This window comes from Babylonia areolata, chromosome 15 (assembly GCF_041734735.1).
Source record: "Babylonia areolata isolate BAREFJ2019XMU chromosome 15, ASM4173473v1, whole genome shotgun sequence".
NCBI classification, from domain to species: domain Eukaryota; kingdom Metazoa; phylum Mollusca; class Gastropoda; order Neogastropoda; family Buccinidae; genus Babylonia; species Babylonia areolata.
In genome coordinates this window covers 28,910,350-28,937,969 of record NC_134890.1, presented here as the reverse complement: position 1 = coordinate 28,937,969, position 27,620 = coordinate 28,910,350, and the positions used below count along the sequence as shown (strand labels likewise).

Here is a 27,620-nt window from a genome sequence, read left to right as displayed (position 1 = left end):
TCAACATTGCGTACGTTTTCTGTTACAACAATGTATACATTTTCACTAACAGTATTGTGTGCCCGGCTTTTCCTGTTACAACTCGTTGAGATTTTCCACTGCAGAGGAAATCTTTGCGTTCCAGCAGTGTATACAATTTCTTCCACGTTATTGTATACATTTTCTCACATAACATCACACACATTTTCTCACACAACCTATCTTCACTTCTAGTATAGTATACTCTTTACCATACAACGTCGTATATATTTTTGTCTAACACTCTTGCATACATTTTTCTCTTGGAACATTGTATACCTGTTCGTTTCATGTGACAACGCTGTATACATAGTCACACCTTTTGCCTATACGTTTCATGTGACAACAATGTATACATTGTCACACATTTGGCCTGTGACGTTTCATGTGACAACAATGTATACATTGTCACACCTTTTGCCTTTACGTTTCATGTGACAACAATGTATACATTGTCACACCTTTGGCCTGTGACGTTTCATGTGACAATAATGTATACATTGTAATACCTTTTGCCTGTACGTTTCATGTGACAACAATGTATACATAGTCACACCTTTTGTCTGTACGTTTCATGTGACAACAATGTATACATTGTCATACCTTTTGCCTTTACGTTTCATGTGACAACAATGTATACATTGTCACACCTTTGGCCTGTGACGTTTCATGTGACAACAATGTATACATAGTCACACCTTTTACCTGTGACGTTTCATGTGACAACAATGTATACATTGTCAGACCTTTTGCCTGTACGTTTCATGAGACAACAATGTATACAATGTCAGACCTTTTGCCTTTACGTTTCATGTGACAACAATGTATACATTGTCACACCTTTGGCTTGTGACGTTTCATGTGACAACAATGTATACATTGTCACGCCTTTTACCTGTAAGTTTTATGTGACAACAATGTATACATTGTCACACATTTGGCCTGTGACGTTTCATGTGACAACAGTGTATACATTGTCACACCTTTTGCCTGTGACGTTTCATGTGAAAACAATGTATACATTGTCACACCTTTGGCCTGTACGTTTCATGTGACAACAATGTATACATTGTCACACCTTTGGCCTGTGACGTTTCATGTGACAACAATGTATACATTGTCACACCTTTTGTCTGTACGTTTCATGTGACAACGATGTATACATTGTCACACCTTTTGTCTGTACGTTTCATGTGACAACAATGTATACATTGTCACACCTTTTCAAAGAGAGTCGGTGTTGTTGTTTTTTTAATTGTTGTTGTTGTTTTTTTGGTGTGGTTTTTTCCATATCTTGTCAATACATGGACCAAGTTTTCTCCTTCGATTATTCAGCAGCAGATGAAAACCCAGTGTTGATCCTCAACGATTGTTTGCGTTCATTGTTCATAGAACCATTGTTCATAGAGCCATTGTTCGTAGAACCATTGTTCGTAGAACTAAATTAGCGCACTGAGGGTGGCGAAGGAGAGACAGGAAGATGAATGGAGGTGGGAAGGGGGAGGGGGGGGAGAAGGAGAGAAGGAAGGTATTCACTTCAAAGGGAATGGAGGTGGGAACCGGGGGGGTGGGGCGGGGAGAAGGAGAGAGGGAAGGTATTCACTTCAAGGTGGGGAAGGGGGGAGAAGGAGAGAGGGAAGGTATTCACTTCAAAGGGAATGGAGGGGGGGAGAAGGAGAGAGGGAAGGTATTCACTTCAAAGGGAATGGAGGTGGGGAGGGGGGGGGGGAGAAGGAGAGAGGGAAGGTATTCACTTCAAAGGGAATGGAGGTGGGGAGGGGTGGGGGGAGAAGGAGAGAGGGAAGGTATTCACTTCAAGGTGGGGATGGGGGGAGGAGAAGGAGAGAGGGAAGGTATTCACTTCAAAGGGAATGGAGGTGGGGAGGGGGGGGAGGAAGGAGAGATCGAAGGTATTCACTTCAAGGTGGGGAGGGGGAGGGAGAGAAGGAGAGTGGGGAGGTATTCACTTCAAGGTGGGGAGGGAGAGAAGGAGAGAGGGAAGGTATTCACTTCAAAGGGAGAAGGAGAGAGGGAAGGTATTCACTTCAAAGGGAGAAGGAGAGAGGGAAGGTATTCACTTCAAAGGGAATGGAGGTGGGGATGGGGGGGAGAAGGAGAGAGGGAAGGTATTCACTTCAAGGTGGGGAGGGGGGAGAGAAGGAGAGAGGGAAGGTATTCACTTCAAGGTGGGGAGGGAGAGAAGGAGAGAGGGAAGGTATTCACTTCAAGGTGGGGACGGGGGGTGGTGGGGGGGAGAAGGAGAGAGGAAAGGTATTCACTTCAAGGTGGGGAGGGGGGAGAGAGGGAGAGAGGGAAGGTATTCACTTCAAGGTGGGGAGAGAGGGAAAGAGTGAGAGAGGGAAGGTATTCACTTCAAGGTGGGGAGAGAGGGAGAGAGTGAGAGAGGGAAGGTATTCACTTCAAGGTGAGGAGGGGGGAGGGAGAGAAGGAGAGTGGGAAGGTATTCACTTCAAGGTGGGGAGGGGGGAGGGAGAGAAGGAGAGAGGGAAGGTATTCACTTCAAAGGGAAAGGGTTGAAGCACAGAATTACGCAATCTGCCTGACAGTAAGATATCGATAGTTTCTGTTGATGGAAGGAATCGTCGTGTTACCGCTGCGGGACGGTATAATTGTATTGTATGGATTGTTGCTGTTCGTCACGGGGGTGGGGGTGGGGGCCGGGGGGGGGGCAGTGAGTGATGTCCAGTGAGAGTGATGAAAGACTCTGGTTGGAGTGTGTGTGTGTGTGTGTCTTTGTGTGTGTGTGTGTGTCTTTGTGTGTGTGTGTGTGTGTGTGTGTATCTGGAGGGGGTCAAGTTGGGGTGGGGTTCTGGTTCTGAACGTAGAAGAAAAAAAATAAAATACTGCATGAGAAACAGAGGAGCTAGATTTGGTGGTGGAGTGAGTGATTGCTTGACCGGCTCACCACCACCAGCCTGACTGACCGATTGATTTGAAACTGACTCGGTCAACACTAAGTTCAGACACCCTGGATCGAGTTGCCTCTCTACCCGTGGTGAAAACGTCCATCGGTCAGTCAAATGGCTTTCCCAAACACAATGGTCAGATCATCCGCCTGAGTGCGTGCGAGAAGATCAAAAAAGCCATTTGCCATTTTCAGTCACTTTCAGCCATGTCTCTCCATTGATCCCAGACGACTCAATCAATCAAATATGAGAAAGCGCTGCTGTGTTCGTAAGAGAGGTAAAAAAAAAAAAAAAAAAAAAAAGATATGCGTTGAAATCTATATCCGTCACGAGTTTGCACGCACGCGCATAAATAACCATACACGTGATTATGCGCGCGCGCGCGCACACACACACACGCACGCGCGCGCGCGCACACTCGCACACACACACACACACACACACACACAAACACACACACACGCACGCACACACACACACACACACACACACACACACACACACACACACACACACACACACACACTCGCACGCCTTTAGTGTGTACGTGCTTGCGCGCGTTCACATACACGCGCACTTACACACTTCCGCAACTGCGGAACGAGTGAGACCGAGTCGCTCCTTCAATCAATAATAATGATTATATGTTTCTGTCACGTCTGTCCAGTTCTCTGTCTTTTCAGTCTGAAAAACCGTGAGTCAGTGGAACACACGTGCCACACACACAACAACCGGCCCACGAGCGCGTGCAGCCCACATCCATCACACGTTAAATATACTTGCACACACTCACGCACGCACGTACGTACGCACACACACCCACACAGTGAGAAATAAGTCTCTCTCACACACACACACACACACACACACACACACACACACACACACACACACACACAGACACACACACACCCTTTCCTTCCACCTACCCACAGACAGACACACACACACACACACACACACACACACACACCACCACCACCACCACTACCACCACCACCACCACACACACGCATAACGAGCATCTCCCCCGCCCCCAGCCCCGACCTCTCTCTCCCTCTCTCTCTCCCTCTCTCTCTCTCACACACTGTGTACCCTGTCCTTCACAGAACCAGCCACCAGTACCACAACCACTGCCTCCACGTCGAGTGGCTCGCAGCACGAGTCTCTGAGAGACGAGCGCATGCGCATGGTTATCCACCAGCTGTACGGTACCCAGAACCACTTCCAGGCAGCTCAGAAGTTCCTCAAGAACCGGACCCTCCGCAAGATGAACAACAACGGGGGTATGACGCTTTACGATCGGATCATGGCCTACAGGAAACTGAAGGGCGGGGAGGAGGTGAGTTTGTGTGTGTGGGTGGGGGTGCGGGAGGGGGGGTCTGGGGGAAGAGATGTGTGTGTGTGTGGGGGGGAGGTCTGGGGGGTGAGGTAGGGTATGTGTGGGTGGAGGTGTGTGTGTGTGTGTGCACGTTTGAATATGTGTGTGTGTGTGTATGTGTGTGTGTGTACGTTTGTATAAATGTGTGTGTGTGTACGTGTGTGTGTGTGCATGTGTGTGTGTGTGTGTGAGTGAGTGAGTGTCAAGTCAAAATGATCTTTATTGAGGGTAAGAGAATAGGCTTATTCAGCTTTTTTACATTCTGTGTGTGTGTGTGTGTGTGTGTGCTTCCCACCCCCACCCCCTTCTTTAGTTTAATGAATTTTCTCTGTGAAGTGATATTAGACGGGGAGAGGGGTGAGGGGGGTGGGGAGAGGCGTGTGTGTATGTGCGCTTGGGAACCCGGGGAAAGGCTACATGGACAGCGGATGACAGGATGACTGAAGTTACAGTGTAGTGGGAAAGGAAGGCCTACAAACGACTGGACTAACAGTGAATTAGAACATTACCTATGACGGCGAATTTAAACATCCCCATAACAGTATAAGGTGTGTGTCTGTCTGTCTGTCTGTCTGTGTCTGTGTGCATTACAGTTTTGGGTCGGGTATGACTGGGCACTTGTATTTTGTGATCCACGTGCACATTGTGTAGTAGGAAAGATAAATACATCCATCTGATGATCACTTATAGATTAAGAATCAGCATATCAAAAACTGTCTGAATCAAGTAATTTTTTGTATGTGTGTGTATATACATTATATATATATATATATATATATATATATATATATATATGTGTGTGTGTGTGTGTGTGTGTGTGTGTGTGTGTGTGTGTGATAGTCAGTCGTGTCCGACTATGACCATCAAAACAGCAGAGGAGGCAACTGCTGTTCCGACTATTTGGGCTAGAATTTGATTATAGTGGAGAGTGTCTTGCCCAGGTACCACCCCCACTCTCTCGGCCAAGAGGTTTTTAGGACAGTCGGCGTTGGGATGGTTCCCAAAGACCAACTAGCCCACAAGGCTGCAGCACTAAGAGCCAGTGCAATTTTGCCTCCTAGTTTGAGAGTCATAGTCCTTCACAAAAGACTAAGCTGTAAATGGTTTCCCATTGACTGGAGAAACTATTGATAATACCGTTCTCACTTTGCTGTTGGCCCAAATTTAAACTGTAAACTTATGTCAGTCTGTGGTATAAGCCGAGTGTTGGGCCTAACACACACACACACACACACACACACACACACACACACATATATATATATATATATATATATATATATATATATATATATATATATGGGGGGGGGGGGGGGGCAGAGGGCATGGTTAGTTTTGGCTGATATAGGCACGTCACACCTCTCTAAGAGCAAATGCTCAAGACCGGTCACTGCTTTGAGACGATTTCAACTGATTTTGGCTGGTCTCCTGCAACGAACATAATTATATCGCTTCTTCAGATGATTCAAAACAGCACTGCGCGAGTTGTACCAAAGAAACGAAGGCGAGACGCTCTCACACGTGGCTTCCTGTTTAGTTTTTTCGTTCTCAGTACAAGTTTGTTTTTGTTTTTTGTTTTTTTGTTGTTGTTGTTTATTGTTATTATTACTACTACCTTTTTCTATATTATAATTATTATTTATTTATTTATTCATTTATTTATGTAAGCTTATCTATTATTTATTCCCCCTTTTTCTTTTTTTTCTCTTTTTTTCAAGGCCTGACTAAGCGCGTTGGGTTACGCTGCTGGTCAGGCATCTGCTTGGCAGATGTGGTGTAGCGTATATGGTTTTGTCCGAACGCAGTGACGCCTCCTTGAGCTACTGAAACTGAAACTGAAACTCTTGCTTACGGGTTGTTTTTGACCTAACTCCTTTCTGTTTATCCCAAGTCCGCACTGTGCATGTACAGCACGTCATGCACTCTCTGGTCAGTTCAGTTACTCAAGGAGGCGTCACTGCGTTCGGACAAATCCACATACGTTTCACCACATTTGCTTAAGCAGATGCCTGACCAGCAGCGTAACCCAACCCGCTTTGTCAGGCCTTGAGAAGAAAGAAAAGTGCATAATGGATACATAGTTGAATTGATGTTTGAATAGATAAATAAATAAATAAATAGATAAATAAAGGAATAAATACATAAATATGTAAATAAGCACACGGATAGCACTAAAAAAGAAAAGATAAGCAGGCAATAATGATACAAAACAGATAAATAAGCAAATAAATGTAAATCAAATAAGAAGATACCCAAATTTGGACTCGCTTGTGTAAACAATGTGAGTCTATGTAATAACCCAGCGTTCGGGTGTGTGTGTGTGTGTGTGTGTGTGTGTGGTAAACTTTAACATTGTCATTTTCTCTGGAAATACTTTGCCAATACCAAATTTGGATTAAAAATAGTGGGGAAAAAATCTTCACAGTCATACCAATAATAGGTTATAAGTCTTCTAGATTAAGCTGTATTTCTGGGTCAACAACGGTTTATTTTGTTGAGTATCCGAATAAAATAAAAAAAAAATCACATATCATGGTTTGGTTTCAAGACGGTCTAACATCGTTTTTTCTTGTTCGCAGTTAAAAGAAAAGAAAGACAAATTCTGGACAGAACACACACAGTAACACAAACTACACACCATCCACGTGTTCACTGCATAATTATGAATATTTTATAGTGGACACTGAATTAACTACAATGAACATGAAAGAGAAATGGAACGGGCCGCGTTGTAGTTTCTGTCAGCCTCAGTGTCCAACACGCAGATGCAGCTGCGTGTTGCGGTGTGCTTGAGGCGATTGCAACGTCTCCAGTTCTTTAAATAATCGAGATATACCAAATAATATGATTTAAAGGGCGTTTTCACCTCAAATATCATCGATTTATTACGCAAAGAAACACACAAAAAAGCAACCCCCCCCCCTGCCCCCCCCCCCCCCCCCTCCCCCTACTTTTAGATAATTTTTTAACGTCATTGGTGTGTCCACTTTAGCACTGTAAGCAAAGCTACGTATTCACGAACCGAATGTGTTTGGTTCGAACCTTCTGATATATTCTGTGGAGGGGAGGGGGGGTGGGGACGTGAGCGGGTGGGTGTTCCTCCCGAAGCTTAAAATTGCTATTACAGAACAGATTTTCACTTTTTCAAACTGGATAAAGTGTGTATCTAAAGTGAGCCCTGAAGGCCTTTCTTCTCTTTCAAAATGAAATCTGAAATATTTTGGCCTGCGCGCTTTAACTTCAGAACGTGCTGTGTTGTGTTGTGTTGTGCTGTGCTGTGCTGTGCTGTGTTATGTTGTGCTGTGCTGTGCTGTGTTGTGTTATGTTGTGCTGTGCTATGCTGTGCTGTGTTGTGTTGTGCTGTGCTGTGCTGTGCTGTGTTATGTTGTGCTGTGTTGTACTGTGTTGTGTTGCGCTGTGCTGTGCTATGTTATGCTGTGCTGTGTTGTGCTGTGCTGTGCTGTGCTGTGTTATGTTGTGCTGTGCTGTGCTGTGTTGTACTGTGTTGTGTTGCGCTGTGCTGTGCTGTGCTGTGCTGTGCTGTGTTATGTTGTGCTGTGCTGTGCTGTGCTGTGTTATGTTGTGCTGTGCTGTGCTGTGTTGTACTGTGTTGTGTTGCGCTGTGCTGTGCTGTGCTGTGCTATGTTATGCTGTGCTGTGTTGTGCTGCGTTGCGTTGCGTTGCGTTGGGTTGCGCTGCGTTGCACTGTATTGTATTGTATCCTCTGGATCTCCGTCACTTTCCAACGCCGTCAAAACAAACTTGTAAACCCGTCTGTTCAAACAGGCCTTTGGGTGTGCTGAAGCATAGCTGATTGTCTGCATTCTTTTTTCTCCACCCAACCCCACCCCACTTCACCCTTCACTGAAATCATCATGTTGTGCGTGTCTGTCCGTGGGTGGGTGTTTGTGTGCGCACGAGTGTGTGTGTGTGTGTGTGTGTGTGTGTGTGTGTGATTGTTCACATCTGTAATTTGTAGTATTGGTTCAGTGTATATATACACAGATATGTCTTGTTTTTGTGGGGGGGGGGGTTCATGTCCGGTGGTATGTTGTTATGCACTTGTGTGCATGTATCGTTTCATGTGAGACGCTTTGAGCTCATTGTTTGGGGAGTTTGCGCCATATAAGTACTATCTGTTATTATCATTATTATTGTTATTATTATCATCATTATTGTATTTCTTCTTTGTTCACAACACAGAATACTAAACAGGCAGAAGGGACATTCCTTCTTCGCGCGATCGGAAAACGCGTTCCGGTTGGCCAAGGCGTCCGCCATCTTTTTTACCCTGTAACTCGTGAGAGGCGGCGTCGCACACACACACACACACGCCTTATGTCGGAGTCATTGGAAAGTCGCTTTCCAAGTTTCGTTTTACCACACACTGATTTTGAGTGTACCATCTGTTTCTTTCTTTCTATGTGCTTCTGACCAGATAAATTCGGCTGTGCACATACGTAACTGAATCAGAGTTCGCTAGATTGCGCCGATCGACTGATTGCGCGAAACACTAACAGGCGGAGTTTGCAAGGAAAGAGGAGGGGTGGGGATGGTGTCCGCGTTGTTTCTGCAGTTCATTACATTTACCCTATAACACCCGTAAAGAAGCTGAATATGACTGAGTCTATTCATCACTGGTCCAAAGTATTTTAGGCCTACTGGCAAACTCTAGCCTGTGATTACATTGTCAGTCACTTCAGATGACTCTGTGTGCATGTTTGTAACGCGAGTGAGATTGTGAGTGTATGTATACGTGTTTGGATAACATTCCTCTTCAGCATTAAAAACATACAAGGACACATTTTTTCATTATAACAGCAAAACCCCTTATAGGCGGTCACTGTATGAGCAGTACCAGTGGGATGGTTCTCACATGGAGTTTTCCACCTGAAACGAGGAAGAAAAAGAAGAAGGCAATTCAGTGTTTCCAAGCGCTTTTGCTTCCTATATTTATTAATTCAAACTTCTTTTGAGAGGCCGCCTCTAATTTACAGCCACTACTTCCTGGCTAAAGGGGTGGCCGCCCAAGAGAGGATTTACTGTATATTATTGTATTAAAAATCATTGTATTAAAATAGTGTACTCATCAATCTGGCATCTTAAAAAAAAAAAAAGTATTTTTTTTTACTCACACCGTGACAGTGCACTCATACATAAATCTCTCACCAACTCTTATGGAAAAATGTGGTGCACAAAAAAAGACAGATCCATACTGAAATACACACACACACACACACACTCTCTCTCTCTCTCTCTCTCTCTCTCTCTCTCTCTCTCTCACTCACTCACTCACACCTGCTATGAAACGTTTCTTGAATGTTGACAGGCGAACACCTAACGACTTTATTTATGGTGAACTTGGGAGATACCCGATATATCTAAATTCTTATGTAAAATGTATTAATTACTGGCTAAAATTAACTAGAATGGATAGTTATAGGTTACCATACAAAGCTTACAGGTCGCTGTATAATTTAGACAATAATGGTAAGAAGACTTGGGCTACAGGTATTAGAAAATGTTGTGTTCCTATGGATTTGCCTATGTATGGGATAACCAGGGTGTTGAAAATGTAACAGGATTTATGAAATGTTTTAAACAAAGACTTGTTGACTGTAGATGGCAGAGCTGGCATGATCACGAACAGAACAGCAATAGATTTGCTGAATATTGGATGTTTAAAGTGACAAATAGTGTGGAACCATATATTGAAATTGCAATGAACAGATATGTTAAATGTGCTCGGACTAAATTAAGAGTTGGCGTAACAGACATTGCCTGCCATAGATTTAGATTTAGCGATAGAAGAGTAGATAAAGTGTCGTTTATGTCATGATTCAGAAGAAGATGAAATTCATTTTATGTTTTGCTGTCCTGTCTTTCACGGCTTAAGGATAAAATACATTCAACCTAAGTTTTATAATAGCCCATGTCGCTTTAGATTTAATTTGTTTATGTCAATAGAAATGAAACTGTTTTGCGTAATGTTGCGTTCTACATTTACTATGCCTTGAAACGATTACGTACGGCTGTAACTTAGTATCAATTTGAATTTTCATAACAATAATTATGTTAAGATCAAATACTAGACACTGTGTTATTGTAATTTTGGTTGTTTGTTTTGTATATGATTTCCCCTTCAATTAGGGGCTTAGGCCTAAATTTGAATAAACATTTCGCATTCGCATTCGCATTCTCACTCACACACACACACACACACACACACACATTATTTTGTTCCAGTGTTTTCCGCAGAGCAGCAGACTCTTTACTCCGGCTAGTATAAACAATGACCAGAATCAGCCAGAACTGCTTGTTTTCTACGACTCAATTTCTGTCTGTACTTTCAGACACTTTGAAAGCCACCCCCCACCCCCCTTCTCCGCACCATCAGCGGTTTCCTCACAGGCGACACATTTCTCCCGAAGCAACGCAGATGTCTTATCACAGGAAAATATAAACATCAACGTAGGCTGAGTCTGCGAAGCTTGGCCTCCCATGGAGTATGCCCAAACTGAAAGGAAAAAGATATGAACTTACCGTTCTCTTTCCGTCTCTAGGTTGGGAAAATTAAACATCCGCACAGTTCTGCCCGTCCTTTCATCGATGCTGGTTTTGCTGTTATTACTGCAGTTAATTACACAGCAGTACTTCGCACCACGTGTTGATACTGTTGAAATAGCCGCCATCGCAAATCGTGTACAGGGTTAACAAAATGGCGGCCCGAGTATGTACGGAAACTAACGGAACATACCGAAGGCGCGTATGTCCGTTCTGCCTATTTAGTATTCTGTGGTTCACAACGGATTTATCTGCGTGAAATTCAGACTGCTCCACCCCAGGAAGAGCGCGAACCCAAACTGAGAGCGCCACACCCTTTCTGTCTGCCTGCAAGTGTACTTGGTGGATTTCTGTACAGAATTTTGCTAGGGGCAACCCTTTTGTTGCCGTGGGTTCTTTTACATGCGCAAAGTGCGTGCTGTACCCGGGACCTCAGTTTACAGTCTCGTCTCATCCGAAGGACTAGCGTCCAGATCACCAGTTAGGGTACAGTGGAGGGTTCTCTGAGAAAATACTGACGAGAGTGGGATTCGAACCAGTGCGCTCATAGTCTCTCGCTTGCCTACGCAGACGCGTTACAACTTGGCCACCACAATGAACCCAGACCGTTTGGAATTTACTGACTGAATGTAGGTCATGTGTGACCTGCACGTGCAGAATTTGACCCCGGTACCATTGTACATTGTGTGGCGCAACTCTGGAAGAGGTCACCGGGTGTTTTTCTGTGCTGCAACAACTTCTTTTCATTCATTCATATGCCCCCCCCCCCCCCCAGCCCCCACCCTCCACGCACACCCCTCCCCAGGGTTGTTTTTTTATTTCTTTACTTTTTTTGGGGGGAGGGGGGACGGGGGGGGAAGGCGTTGGGGTGTTTTTTGTTTGTTTCTCATCGAGTTTTTGAAAATGTTTCACATCGTCGACAAAACATCAAACTGAGCCCATATCTTTTTTTCTTTTTTTTTTCCGTAAAACACCCCTCTGGGGGGAAACTGAGCCCTAGTTTTTCGTGAAATACAATACCCTCATTTCTGTCCAGGGGTATGAAAATTGAAGTGAGGGGTTTGGGGAAGTTAAACCATAGTTTTTCGTGAAACACACCCTCGATCATTTCTGCCCAGGGGTATGAAAATTGAAGTGAGGGGTTAGGTGGGAAGTACCGATTTGTTCGTTGAGGTGCAGAAGATTGTGCGACACGGTGGTCGCCCAGCGTGACGGCAGTATTGATCAGCCCCTGTGGTGTTTGGCCTCCGCCGGTACCTTGGCAAACAGGCAGAACTGTGCAGTGGGGGAACGCGTGGAAATCCCACACGTACATAAACACACGAAACGAACGTCAGCCCCACGACACACAATCCCGGCCGACACACTAAATTAAACATGCCAATGGATAGCTGGGGGAAGAGAAGAGCAGGAAATCCGGTTTTTTCAGTCTGTGCAGACTAGAAAATAATCACAACAAAAAAAGATATAAAAGAAGAAAAATAAACTGAAACAGTAATGACAATGGTAACTTCTTTTTTTCTTCTTCTGCGTTCGTGGGCTGCAACTCTCACGTTCACTCGTATGAACACGAGTGGGCTTTTACGTATATGACCGTTTTTACCCCGCCATGCAGGCAGCCATATTCCGCTTTCGGGGGTGTGCATGCTGGGTATGTTCTTGTTTCCACAACCCACCGAACGCTGACATGGATTACAGGATCTTTAACGTGCGTATTTGATCTTCTGCTTGCGTATACACACGAAGGGGGTTCAGGCACTAGCAGGTCTGCACATATGTTGACCTGGGAGATCGGAAAAATCTCCACCCTTTACCCATCAGGCGCCGTCACCGAGATTCGAACCCGGGACCCTCAGATTGACAGTCCAACGCGTTAACCACTCGGCTGTTGGTAATAATCGGACAGAGAACAGAGGCCCGCCAATCATCATTGAGGAATGCATGTGGAAATCCGTATTTGAGATAGGAGGAAGTTACGGGTGAGTGGAAATACACTGAATCTGAGCGGGCGACAAAGGCTCTGTCTGCATTGGTTCATCTTTTGATACAGTCTTCGTTGTCGTTCTGATGTGAGGTTTCTTTCTCTCTCTTTTAATCTCTGGCTAAGACTAAGAGTTGCAAAAAAAAAAAAAAAAAAAAAACAAAAAAAAAAAAAAGCTTACCGTTCTGTCTTCTAAGACGAAGCGTGTGTGTGTTTGTGTGTGTGCGTGTGTGTGCTTGATTTATTGCGTGTGTGTGTGTGTTTGCGCGTGCGCGCGTGTGTGTACAAGAATCCCGTGAGAATTTTTTTTTTAATTTATAATACATAAAAGCAAACATGAATAGGAGCAGGTAGGCTAAATAAGTAGTCTTAAATAATTATGTAATACACTGGCGATAATGACGTCGATGATGATATCGCAGGGAACGACGATGTAACTTGGCTATTGATTAGAACTGCGTAGACTTACAGACGCAAACATGAGAATAGTAAGAAATTATTACGATCTCATATGGCTGTATGGATAAGCCTGAAGCTTGCAGTGGCTGTACGCGTTAGAGCGTTCACTGTTTGATCGAAGTTTCCTTTCTGAGCTATTGAATGGTCACAATCAATGGATGACGCTTCATTGTTCTCTGCTTTGAGCTTCTGGGAGGAGAGAGAGAGAGAGAGAGAGAGAGAGAGAGAGAGAGAGAGAGAGAGAGAGAAATGTATATTGGATAGAGAGAGATAGGCATATAGGAAAGCTAGAGAGAGGAGGAGAGAGAGAGAGAGAGAGAGATGTATATTGGATAGAGAGAGATAGGCATATAGGAAAGCTAGAGAGAGAGAGGAGGAGAGAGAGAGAGATTCGCAGATGAGAAGAAAAGACTCGGGAGTAAGATGGTTTGTTCATTTATAGACCTTGAATGTGAACAACTATTATGATTAAGTTTTGAAACGGAGATACAAGAGATGCTGAGAGAGAGAGAGAGAGAGAGAGAGAGAGAGACGGATACGGATGATTTATTCATCAGGCCATAGCCCCTATGAAGGGGTACACAAACAACATTTGTTGCGTCACATTTGTTTGAATAAACACGAGAAAACCAAAATCACATGAAACACAGATACACTTGCAAAACATATTATGAGGTTGCAATTTCTCTAAATTTAAACGCTTTGTGCAGGAAAATGGACAAATTCCATACATCATTTTGCCTATTGGACGACATCAATAAGCACAACTTGAATGTACAAGGTTGTCGGAAATATCTGGCAGGAATATATCTTTCTCTTAACCCTTTAAGAGCCGAGCAGCTCAAAACAAAATGCACTGAAAGAGAGAGAGAGAGAGACTCACATATGAAAATCAATGATGTTGTTTCATGTTGCTAAGGGGACCGGACCAAACACAAAGCAGTGAAACCACAACGTAGACCATGTCATTGCCAGTGGTCCTTTGAAGTTCTCTTTCGCCGGGGGGGTCATTCAGTCCGGTGGGGGGAGGGGGCGGAAGGGGGGGGTCCGAGGGGGTAGGTGTGGGGCGGAGGCAAGGGGGTGGTTCCACATCCGGTTCCCCTGTGCTGTGGAGGTGGAGGCTTTGGTCTGCAGTCATCTCCCCTTCATATTTTCATGACCGTTTAATTGAGGTCTGTTTGATGATTCGTATGTGGCTCTATTATGTATGTCTGTCTCTCTATCTCTCTCTCTCACACTCTCTCTCTCTCTGTATCTGTTTGTCTGTCGCCGCGTTTTTCTTGTTTTCGTTATATGATCATGTTTATGTATCCCTTCATGAGGGGCAATAGCCAATACTTGAATTCTCTCTCTCTCTCTCTCTCTCTCTCTCTCTCTCCCCTCCCCTCCCCCCTATCTCCTTGCCTCAGTTTACCCACTCCCACATAGGGGTTCAGATGAAAACGAATCTCGAACTGCCATTAGGGTTACGCTGTGGGTATGGGCAGGCTAAGGTTCTGTAGATTTGAGAGAGATTAATAATTACAATGGTGATTTTTCCCCCCAATATTTGTCAACTTTGCACTCATCAGTATTGAAGTACAAATTCCACACCAGTCATATGTCCATTTCTGTAAATTGTTAACATATTTGTGCATGGTTTCTGAGAGCACGCTGAGACGGAATCCATAACTTTCGCATTTTGCGCTGTTTGCTTGTTATCCGAATGCAGACTGTTCGTATTTTAAGCCGTCGACATTTCAGTTCACCTGACCCACTTATCGAAAGCAGTATCAGTGACAGCAATAACATTAAAATCAACATTAACGACGACGAGACGACGACGACGACGAACCAGATTTACTGATTCATAGAATCACCACGTTGGGTTTTAATGACAAATATATATGATACTCTGGAAGCAAACACTGTGGTTTCCGACATGTCGCCGAACACGCCATCAAAGATCTTGCTGTCGCAAACTGAGAGCTGTTCCAGTCGAGTGTTTACAGATCCAGCCTACCCTACAAGAGCATAAAAATCGATGTTGCGCCCAGAGACAGTCTGGACTTGTTCAATACAGCCAACGAACAGAAATTACAACACTGGGTGGTATTCTGTCGAACTTCCGTGATCGTAATAACTAATCGGAGAATGCTGAATTGGGCTTTTCATGGACACGCGAAATAAAGATCAATTCTCTTTCTGGACACATGCGCAAATCTTGAGAAAGGGAGAGAGAGAGAGAGAGAGAGAGAGGTGGGGCTGGGGGGGAGAGACAGACGTTGATGGTTATTAAATCAAAATGAAGTATTCAGATACAGCCGTATCTTTTTGGTCGTTTGATTAATTTTGTAAGATTTTCATTGGTGATATATTGATATGCAAATATTGTGTTAACTTTAAGTCAGATTGGTACTTTGCGTGACTTATCAACTATCACTCTTACTTTCTTTGTTGTTATTATAATTCTTTATATACATATATATATATATATATATATATATATATATATATGTATGTATATATATATATATATATATATATATATATATGTGTGTGTGTGTGTGTGTGTGTCAAATAGTTTTGTTTTTCTCCTTCAACGAGGACAATCCATGTTGTCAGCTTTTGTCTTTTAAGATGACGCACAGACATGCCATACCCAAACTGTCAAAACTTACAGACATGCCATACCCAAACTGTCAAAACTTACAGACATGCCATACCCACACTGTCAACATTTACAGACATGCCATACCCAAACTGTCAAAACTTACAGACATGCCATACCCAAACTGTCAACATTTACAGACATGCCATACCCAAACTGTCAACATTTACAGACATGCCATACCCACACTCATGCCATACCCACACTGTCAACATTTACAGACATGCCATACCCACACTGTCAACATTTACACGCGTGTTCTTTTTGAAGAGCAAATGCAGTCTTTGTTACACGAAAACAAAAAAACACACTGCACACACACATACTGTCAGCGTTAATATACAGTCTTTTCAGACGAAAACAAAGAAACACACACACACACACACACACACACACACACACACACACACACACACCACACACTGTCAACATTAACACACACCTCTCCTTTCAGACTGAGCAAGGCCACGCAGTGCCAGCCACACCGAGCCAGCCAGCAGGAGCACAGCAGACGCCCAAGAAGAGACCCACCACCTCCAGTTCCAACAGGGGACGGCCCTCAGGAGGCACCCCTAGCCAGAGAGCCCCCAGCAGCACCGGCTCCATCCGACAGCTGGATCGGAGCGACACGTCCTTCGCCAGCGTGGACATCTCCGACCTGACTCAGCTGGACGAAGAGAAGAACCGAACTCCTTCCCCGCAGCCCACCTTTGAGCATCGTGCCCATAACGAACAGGTAGGCCGGCCCGAAACACGGCAACACACAGGAGCTGAGGCCCCGTCGGAGAGGCCTCAGGTAGTCTGGACTGATTGCGGGGAAGTTGAGGGGGGTAACGAACCACCAACCGTACGAAGTCCAGCTTCGCCTGTGGTCCGGCGGTTACAGCCGGCCTATGTAGAAGTGCCGCGCATCGTGGCCACAAACTTTCGCTACTCTGCCTTCCGGTACTTGCTCCGTTCCCACTCTGTCCCGGACATGGCCACAGGCGCCGACACGAGTGACAATCTGCAGGAGAACGAGTGCAGTCACAGCCACCAAACCGGCCTCACACATTTCCGGGAGCGTCTGAGGAAACGCCGAAGCATCTGCACGAGCGGGCACGGTCTGTCGTTAGCGCAGAGAGTTTGTTGGGCGAGGCGCGTGGAGGCGTACATAGCTTCCGGTCGATCTCAGGTGACGTCATACCTTTTTGTTCTTTTTGGTGAAAACGTCACAGAAAGAAACACATTGCGATCTGACGCCAGGCGCAGACGACCTATGGAACACAGAAGTTAGCACAAATAGGATAGATGGATGTCCACAATAACGAAAAGAAGAAAAAAAAGTATGAAAGAGAAAAACAAAAAAAGCATGCTGCCCATTAAGAACAAGCCTCCGCGAACACCGACCATCTTATTCGGTTTTGTGAATTTGCTGCTGTTGTAATCGGCATTCCGCTGGTAGCAAAGTTAAAATACAGTTGTACACCTTGTAAATTTATTGTTACAGCTGCTCAAATAAGTGATGAAGAAAGTCTGTAACCTACGACAGATATAGTAATTGTGTCCCAAATTTCCGTTCACACTTTTTTGATGGCTGTTTCCGCGTAATTGTCAAAGTCTAGTTCACATTTCTTACATCACTAGGCTAAGCCTATTTAAGTTGTTCACAGTCAAAAGATCAGATAGAGAAAAGAAACAAATTGCGACGTATCGATAACGTTTATCTTATTAACCCGATCCCACACTTTGGAATTGAAATAGGAACAGAACACACACACACACACACACACACACACACACACACACACACTACTTGTTGGAGTTTAATCACACACACACACACACACACACACATATATATATATATATATATATATATATATATATATATATATATATATACTTTGGATTACTGGAACTTGCCCGGCGGAAGGTGCCCACCACGGACGTATACGGGTGCCCACACTGCAGACTTCGTCTTGCCGTTCCCTGCACGATTGTCACTCGTCGTCTGTCGACTGCTGTGTGTGTCGTCTGCTCCTGCGTCTCTCGCAGTGCGTGTCGAGAACCCCCATTGGTCAGATTGTGTCGAATCCTCATTGGTCAGATTCAGGTTGTCCCCCTATTTTAAGAACTGGATAACAGCTCTGGGCGTGAAGCCGATAGGTCGTTAAACTCAACTCCACTAGCTCTGTGTGTGTGTGTTGTGGGGGAGATCAGGTGGAGATAGGGTGGAGGGGTGTGTGTGAAAACTTGGGGATGAGGGGGGTGAGGGGGTATCTGTATCTCTTTCAGTGTACAGCGATTTCTGACTGTGAACAGTTGTTCCAAATTCAGTGTACTTCAGACCAGTGGGTACGAAATTCGAATCTAATATAGACAAAAGTCATTATGATCTGAGACTTTGGTTTAAAGGTTATAAGATCAAGGAAGTTTATTTTCATGCTTACGTTTCATGCCAAGTAGCCTAGCTGTCCCCGATGCCATTTGAGAGACACGTGTGTCACGAGCAGACCTGAGAAACTCAGAACTTCATTGCTGATCTGGACTAGATCTCGAGGTTCAGCGTTTCAACGGGGCTTTTTAATTGCTGACCTGAATACAATTTTTGAACTGATACTAGCAAAATGTACTATCTACCAATAGGTCTTCAAATAAGAAAATCTACTGGAAAACATAGATGCTTTCACCTTGAGAACGTTAAAGTCTATTTCTCTTGAACGTTTCAATGAACATGGATTACAAGGCTGTATCGCTTTGTTTTTTTTATGACATTTAATAGAACTGAATAGGCATATAGACAGACAGACAGAGGAATGATAGCATAATTATATTCACTATCGACGGGTCCATATATGTACTTATGGTTTTGGATGATGTAGAATAATCAGACAGTATCAAAGTTAGATGATTTCTGATTGGGTCAAACTAACGGTGTTTGTATTGTTCATTAGGCGTTTTTGGCTTTGTTCAAAAGTGTGATTGGTGAGAATGATATGCAAAATAATGCCGTTGTAACGCGTTTTCTGATTGGTTGAAATGCGTGCAGCGGGAGCAGCAACGAGGTCATAACTACGAGGCACAGACAACGGCGCGTGACGTTCTCGTGGAAGTGGACGAGAAAAACGAGAGGGTGCGTTGTTCTGTCATCGTCGTCATCATCACCATCATCATCTGTGTCGTATAATACTGACAATAACAACAGTGTTTCTGACAATGATTATTTGATTGGTTGGTTCATCATCTATGTCGAATGATACTAACAATAACAATGTCTCTGACGGACAATAAATACTTGAATAGTTGGTTGGTTGGTTAATCATCCATGTCGTTGATGCTTAACAGAAAAGCAGACACAATCTAAATGCTGAACAGAGAAACAGACAGAACCTAAATATGTATTTATATGAGTCGAAACAACTAACCGCTCCGTTTCATCGATTTCATCTGGATTTCTCTGTTGGTATTCGTTCTCGTGTTAAGTCTGCAGGAGAGCCCATTATGGATGAAACGCGCTCTGCATGTCTTCTTTTATTTTGTTTTGCACTTGGTGTTACTGTTTTCATCCACCATGGTGACTGCATTACATAGTTCTCTATGATTTGAAAGTCCTTCCACTCCTCATCTGCCGAAAACTACCATTATTTTTACCCCGGGAACCTACATTTACCACTCTATCCCAATAGCATTTATTTACCATTCTACTCCAGCAGTAAACATTTATCATTTTACACCATCAGAAAACTGACAAACATTTATCATTCTATCCCAACAGTAAAAATCTATCACTCTATCCCAACAGTAAATATTTATCTTTGTACCCCAACAGAAAACTAACATTTACCATTCTACCTCAACAGAAAACAAATATTGATAATTATTTTTACCTCAACATAGAAAAGTACTTATCATTCTAATCCAACAGAAAACAAACATTTTATCATTCTACCCCTACCGAAAACATATATCATTCTATCCCAACAGCAAACAGACATTTATCATTCTATCCCAACTGTAAAAACTCTATCATTTTATACCAAGAGTAAATATTTATCTACAGAAAACTAACATTTACCCTTCTACCTCAACAGAAAACAAATATTGATCATTTTACCTCAACATAGAAAAGTACTTATCATTCTAATCCAACAGAAAACAAACATTTTATCATTCTACCCCAACAGAAAACAATTATTTTTCATTGTAGCCCAACAGCGAACATTTATCATTTTAACTCAACAGAAAACAAACATTTCTCACTCTATTCGAATAGAAAACAAATATTTGTCGTTCTACCCTATCAGAAAACTAATATTTATCTTTGTACCCCAGCAGCAAATATTGTTCATTCTGTCCGATACAGGTTAACGACAGGCGTGCCGCTTCGGCAGTGGAACGGTCAGCTGCCACCATGGTAACCGTTGCTCAAGCACCACGCTCACAGACCTCTAATGCCTACTACCGCGACACGCACCGTGAACGCAGGAACAAAACGAGAGAGGAACAGAAAGAAGTTCACAAGGAGAAATCCGAAACCAAAGAAGTTTATGAGGAGAAGTATGAAAACAAGGAAGAGCATAAAGTGAAGTCTGAAAAAGAAACAGTGGAGAAAGAAGTGAGGAAAGAAAAACGCGAAGAAAATATTGTTGAAAGTAAAGAAGAGATCGAAAATAAAGAAACACGCGAAGAAAAGGATGAGAAGACGACAGAAAAGATTAAGCGAGAAAATGAGGAAACACACAAGCAGAAAGATGATAGCGAGGAAGCAGTAAAACAAGAAAAACATGAAGAAATAAATGAAAGCTCTGTGGAAAAAGTAGCAGTAGCTGCAGTAGTAACCCAATCGGTACATGAGTCGTCCAAGCAAGAGAGCTCAGAAAACAATGAGAAAAAGGAGAAAGAAGAAAAACACGAGTCCAAAAAGAAGGAAACATCAGAAGAGAAAAGTGAAGAAATAAATGAAAGCTCTGTGGAAAAAGTAGCAGTAGCTGCAGTAGTAACCCAATCGGTACATGAGTCGTCCAAGCAAGAGAGCTCAGAAAACAAGAAGAAAAATGAGAAAGAAGAAAAACATGAGTCCAAAAAGAAGGAAACATCAGAAGAGAAACGTGAAGAAATAATTGAAAGCTCTGTGGAAGAAGTGGCAATTGCTGCAGCGGTGACCAAGTCGGTACATGAGTCGTCCAAGCAAGAGAATACAGAAAAGAAAAAGGAGGAAGAAGAAAAACACGAGTCCAAAAAGATGGAAAACATCAGCAAAGAAGAAGTGGTAAAGAGTGCAGCAATAGCAAAGTCCGTGAGCGAATCTGTCGAAGAGAAAGAAACTTCAAAAGAGAAACTTGAAGAAAAAACGACAGAAAAAGAAGACGTCTCAAAAGAGTCCACGTCAAATAAATCTGAAGCACAGAAAACTAGTTCTGAGAGGAGCTCTTCGAGATCGTCCAAGAAAGAAAAGACAATCCTTGACCAAGTATCTGACACGGTAGAAGCGTCTGTGTCAGCATCAGGGACCCCTGAGCCATCGAAAACCCCAGAGGCTCCACTAATAGAAGCAGCGGCATCACCAGTAGCGTCTGCAGCTCCCGCTGTTGCTGCTGCTGCTACTGCCGCGCCCACGCCCAAGGCCAAGCCCAAGAAATCCAAGCCACGGGTCAAGTCAGCACGGAAGAAACCGAAAGAGAAAGAGGAGGACAACAGTACCATCGCTGCCTTGGACAAACTGGCGGACAAGAACCTGAAGAGTCTTCTGGGTAACGACGATGGTGGGGAGGAACCTGAAATCGATCAGAAGGCCCTGGACAAGGTCTTCGATCCCAAGTTCCAGGCAGAGCTCGATGACTTTTTGCGTACCACATGAGAACTGGCTCCATGCACAGTACTTTTTCACAGTGATTTATTTTTAGGTCCTCCTCTTGATATCTGTCTGCATTCACATTTCATTTCACTGTGGTGCATTTCTAGGTCCTCTTCATGATAACTTAGTGCATTCACTTTTCTTTATGATGCATTTCTAGTGCCGTTTCATGATAACTGGCGGTTTCACAGTTCTTTTCACTGTGATGCATTTCTAGGTCCTCTTTGTTCTCATTGTTTCCATGGCTGAAAATCATACCATCAACATTTTTAAGTGGTGTGACTATCTCATCTTCTGTTTTCTAATTCTATTTCTTAACGCTGTTACATAGTTCATCATAATTTTTTGTGCACTCTTCTAACAAGTGGTGACCATATTATTTTGAGGTGACTTCCTCTTCAACATCAAGTGCCTCAGAATCTAACTAGAGTGGGTTCCCTCATACCGAAGAATTCACGAAAGTAGGAAGCAGACTAAATCGCAAAGAAAACAACGCAAAAGCAATTGAAAAGATGAAAACCATAATCAAACCTTACTTCAAACCATCCCAGTCAAAAAACAGCAGTCAAACTGTCGAACCCTGACCATGTCACTATCTTTCGACAGCAGACAAGACAAAACTAAACCAAACAGCCACGAAGCAGAACTGCGGTATGTAAATATGGAAAAGCAGACCACACCACTGAACATATTCTCCGCGACAAAGGGGGCTTCAGAGATCTGAGGGAAGAGATATGTCCAACACCCACCACACTACAAGACAAGCTGCATGGACCTTAAGAGACCATTCCTTCTCATCATCTGTAGTTTGATTCCATTTCTTCTGCTATTATTGTCTGTGATGTGGTTCATCATAATTTTCTGTAATATCATCAAACAAAATTGTATTGTTACTTTTTTTTTCTTTGACTTAGCAAATTCAGCTGTGTAGTCATTTTATTTCGATTTCGCTTAACATCTTTCCATTTGCATGATACTTAGATCTGAAATTTGTTGAAATTTGACGTCTAAAGATACTTAAACTTCAACCTATGGCGAATGATCAAAATGACTGGTCATTAAAAGAAAAGGCCAATTTGTGAATCTGTTGGTCCAGGAAATATCAAAATTACACTGGAAGTTTCTCACAAACGGCTATCCACAGATGGAAAGCAGACAAAAAATGCCAGTTGAAATCCTTTTGTGTTGTTGGATAAAGATGACTTTATCGAGGGCGTTCAGGGAAAGTGGATGAATTTCCTTTGTTCTTTAGTGTAGGGACAGAATTGATGGATTCGTGTATAATGTTTACAGGCCAGCTGAGGTCATATCAGAACTAAAGTGAAAGATCATTATGACAATTAATCTGATAAAGAAAACATTCTTAAATTACTTTTGCACGTGAGGAAAGACCAGCACATGGCTGTTCTTTCTGTTTCTTTGTGACACATAAACAGGAATGCACACAAACAATAGAAGATAAATTAATTGACTGACTGATCTCGAATACATTTTCCTTGTGGAACAAAATCGCGAGCACTGAAGACGTCTGTGACTCTAGAGATGAGATATTAATGTGGCCAGTCTGCATGTTATTTGTTGTTTTGTGTACTGGTTTTTGTTTTTGTTGTTTTGTTTTTGTTTTGTTTTTTTAAATAGAAAAATATAAATGAACTTCTTCACGAGGCATGGTTAATGTGTACTGGGGGGGAGGGGGGGGGTTGTTGTTTGTGTGTAGCTTTTTGTTGTTGTTTTTGCACTCAAGTTTTAAAATCTGAACACTTCTTTTGGATTTCAGTCACGAAGTCTGCACTTTATTACAATAGTTTGCTTTAAGCTGTGTCCACATTGTTTTTAAATTCTAAGTGCTGTAATTGACAACTGTGTTGCTTTTTCTATTTCTTATATCGATCCCATCCCATTGCCCCACTCACCTCCTGTTCCCAAGTCATGCAGGTTTGCAGTCTTGTCCATGATTGTATGTAATTTGGATAAGACACTTACGTTCAATTAAGTCATGCAAACATTTAATGCGGTTGTGTCAGTGTTCATGCATGTGTGATGCTTCTTTGCATCAGCCTTTTTCCTCCTCAGCATTACAGTCCGGATTCAGCAATCTGCATGTCCATCATGGTTGTTGTTTTTTGTTGGGTTTTTTTTTGGGGGGTGAGGGGGGGGGGTACTCCAATTTCGTTTTCAATTGCACTTGTCTCCTCCTGTCAGAGGTGACCATCATAAGAAGCTGACTTTTCTTTTCAAGATGTGGTACAGCCAGCGTGATCATACCATACACACACGGCGTATTCCCAGAATATTCTATCGAAGCGTTGTTGTTTGTTGTTGTTGTTTTGTTTGTTTTTGTTTGTTTGTTTTTGGGGTTTTTGTGTGTTTTTTTTGTTTGTTTTTTTTATTTTGGGGGGTGGGGGTTAATAAATCAAAGGAGGAAAGAAAAGACAAAATGATACACAAGCAAGGATGCCCATAGTCAGTCGTGTCCGACTATGACCAACAGACCAGTAGAGGAGGCAACTGCTGGGTTAGAATTTGGTTATAGTGGAGAGTGTTTTGACCAGGTTACATCCCCACTCTCTCGGCCAAAAGGGATTTAGGACAGCGTGGCGTTGGGATGGTTCCCAGAACCCAGCTAGCCCCAAAGGCTGCAGCACTAAGAGCCAGTGCAATTTTTCCTCCGAGTTTGAGAATCCTAGTCCTTCACAAAAGACTAAGCTGTAGCCACGAAAACAGTAGCAAAGTGACAGTTAAGTAGTCTGGTTTCAGGTACAGATGCGATGCATTCCAGACAGTGCTAACACACTGAGCGATATACGGTGTCACCAGGACCCTGTTCCTTGAGTGAACAGGGCACACAGTGGTCTTTGGCTTGTGCTGTGACCAAACAGATTTATCCCAAGCTGGACATTTCTGCCGGAGCTGTGTCAGGAGGCCGTGAGCGGAGCTGTGAGCCACAGTCACTTGACGGGACTGATTGACTGACAGGCCCCAATAGTCCCTGTTATTCTGACTGGCACCTTAAATTGTTGGAACATGGGTGTGTCCTCACTGGGTGGAAATCAACTGGTTTCGTGTTGGTTGTGGTCTGAACTTTCCAGACACAGGTTTTTAATCTTTTATTGAAAAGGTTGTACAGTTATAGAGGCCATTGTCACCACTGTACGGGTGCATACGTATCAAGCATAAAGTAGCACCATGTTTAAACAGAGATACTGGAACGAACACTGACTTTTTTCTTTTCTTTTCTTTTTTTTTCTTTCTTTTTTTTCTTGTAGAGACCAACAAACGACGTTGTTGTAGGAACTCTTTCAAAGATAACCGCATCATTTGAAATTTCTTTGCATCCTGTCTTTGGGTACATTTTCTTGCAAACCGTATTATCTGGAATTGTCTTTGCTAGTAGTGTCCATGGAGAAATTTTCCGGTCAATCTTATTATCTGAAAACGTCTTTGCTGGTGTTCATATTTGCTTTTTCGTGTGGAAGACCATGTCCTTTACTGGCACTGTTGCAGTGTTTATGGGTGCATTTTCTTGCAAACCACATCATTTGGATTCTCTTTGTTAATACTGGTTTGTCTGTGGATGCTTTTTTTTTCTTTGCTTTCTTTTTTTCTCTTGTTTTCAAACCATATCATTCGGAAATGTCTTTGCTGGTTTCCATGGGTGCAGGCTATGCACTATTCAGGCTGGTTTGTAAGCCTTTCCCCCAGTATCCTTTCACACTCGATCAGTATTCAGGACCCGGCAGGAAAGGGCAGGGCAGGGCAGAAACAAAAGATCAAGCAGTCTGTGATAGTAGTTTGGCTTTACCTTTATAAGGTAAGTGCGGGGTCGTTTCAATAAACTGCTGTGTTGTGCCGATTTCTTTAGTGTCATTTTTGGTTTATCTGATGGATGTGCGTTGACAGAACACAGTGCAAGCATGGTTATGCATGGGTTTGTGTGGATTGTGTATGTGTGTGTGTGTGTGTGTGCGTACGGGTGTGTGTGTGCGTGCGAGCATTTGTGTGTGTGTGTTTGTGTGTGTATGCTGAAAGAACATTATTCATTATTGTTTTTTCCAGAGTCCTCCGTAATTCTTTTTAAGGATCCAGAAAGAACATTCAGAAATAATTTTGTATGATTTACACTTACAATTTATTCCTATTTCCAACAAATTTCATAACTGCTCCACACACACACACACACACACACACACACACACACACACACACTGACAGCGGTATAACTGAGGATGGCTTGGTTCATGTCCTCATGTAGCCTTTGATTTCTCCCCACTTCTCTGACGGCATCACAATAAAACATGATACTATGACCATGATGTTAAATTGTCAAATCAAACTGGTCAGTTTGAATGTGAAAACCTATATAGAAATAGGTTGTTGCATCAGGCCACTTCGGTAGTGTTCAGTAGTGCCTGTTCTGATTCAACGTACTTTGGACATCACTTCCTGATTGCTTGTGGAGCCAGAGTGAGTGAGCGTTTCCCTCTTTTCACTGGCAGAATTATCTCCCATGGCTAAAGGAAGTAAACAAATCGAACTGATTTCAACTGTACTGGAACTGAAAACTGGGTTTGAGTAAGACACTTACAATTGGTTTGAGACACAAGCCCCTCGTTATTTAGACTGTGTGATTTCGCACTGGTGTCTCGAGGGACCAGAGACAGATTGAGATTTTTTTTTTTTTCCATTTTCAATATATAAACTCCATGTTACCAGAAGTTCAAATCACTAACCTTTTCATAAAATTTTGCAGAACAAATATTCGTAAGTTTTCTTTTAGCTTTAGAGCAGTTAAAGGATGGAATGCACTGAAAAATTCAACAAAAACAGCTAAAACTATTGACCAGTTCAAGAATCTTCTAGACAATGACTCTAAATCATTAATAAAACCATTCGATTTTGATCAATGAACATTTTAAAAAAATTCATACGCATGTACGCAACCCTAAACTATTTCTATATATTAAGAAGGGGCGTTGAAAAGCCAAAAAGGCTTAAAAAAATTTTTTTAAAGTCCCAAATTCTGTACCTGTACCTGTACCCATGTGCACAATAAAACTTCACCATTGCCTTTTCCTCTGCAGGCATTCATAAACATTCCGAGGTCTACAGTGTCTGATTTTGGTGTATGGGGCGTGGGGGGACCGGGGGAGCGAGACTACTGTTTGCTGCTGTTCATCCGCTGAGCCGGACCGGTGAACATCTTTTACATATGACTGAATATCTGTCTGAACAGAACAAAAATTGACTCAGTGGGAAGTCGCACCCCTTTGACAGTTCATCATGCGTTTCATAAGCATACTTATGTAGCACATACATGCCCTGCAGATCTAAGTGCATTTAGCAATGATGCATGTGGGATAAAGTGACACGCACTGACTGACGGAGGCAAAGCTTGTAGCGTGAAAGATAGATTCAAACTGAGGTACAAACTCACGAGAAATACTGTGCTATTTTGAAACGGGCGGTATAAAAGAACACTATATAAGTGGCCAGGTAACAATATCCAATGGCTTGTTAACATTTTTAATCAGTCTTCTAATGAACTGTTGACGGGAGGAGACAGATGGGAAGACAGAAAAAAAGGACTGACCGACATTGAAGAATGGATGGGAAAATCTTTTACAGAGACCCAGGTTTTGCACACAACTAACAGACCTTGATGAATCTGATGAACAGTTCTTTACTGCGGCGCCCCAGTGACTTCACTGAGCTGGGGGAGAAGAAGACTCAGTTTTGGAATCTCCACAGAAAGCCTGAGTTCAAAATCACCACCGGCAACATTGAATAGGAATCTGGTGAACTGT

At 43.0% G+C, this 27,620-nt stretch overlaps 1 protein-coding gene across 3 annotated transcripts in view; it reads left to right on the top strand.

Moving 5' to 3' along the window:
- Window positions 1-23,933, top strand: part of LOC143290250 (uncharacterized) — a 58,349-nt gene extending 34,416 nt beyond the window's left edge. For all 3 annotated transcript variants that reach the window (XM_076599590.1, XM_076599591.1, XM_076599592.1), the window contains exons 3-6: window positions 4,055-4,287; window positions 16,435-16,716; window positions 19,012-19,095; window positions 20,326-23,933. In XM_076599590.1, coding sequence (XP_076455705.1) covers window positions 4,055-4,287; window positions 16,435-16,716; window positions 19,012-19,095; window positions 20,326-21,819 — 2,093 coding nt within the window. In that variant the 3' untranslated portion in view covers window positions 21,820-23,933. The remainder of the gene's footprint in view (window positions 1-4,054; window positions 4,288-16,434; window positions 16,717-19,011; window positions 19,096-20,325) is intronic.
- The last annotated feature ends 3,687 nt before the right edge of the window (window positions 23,934-27,620 follow it).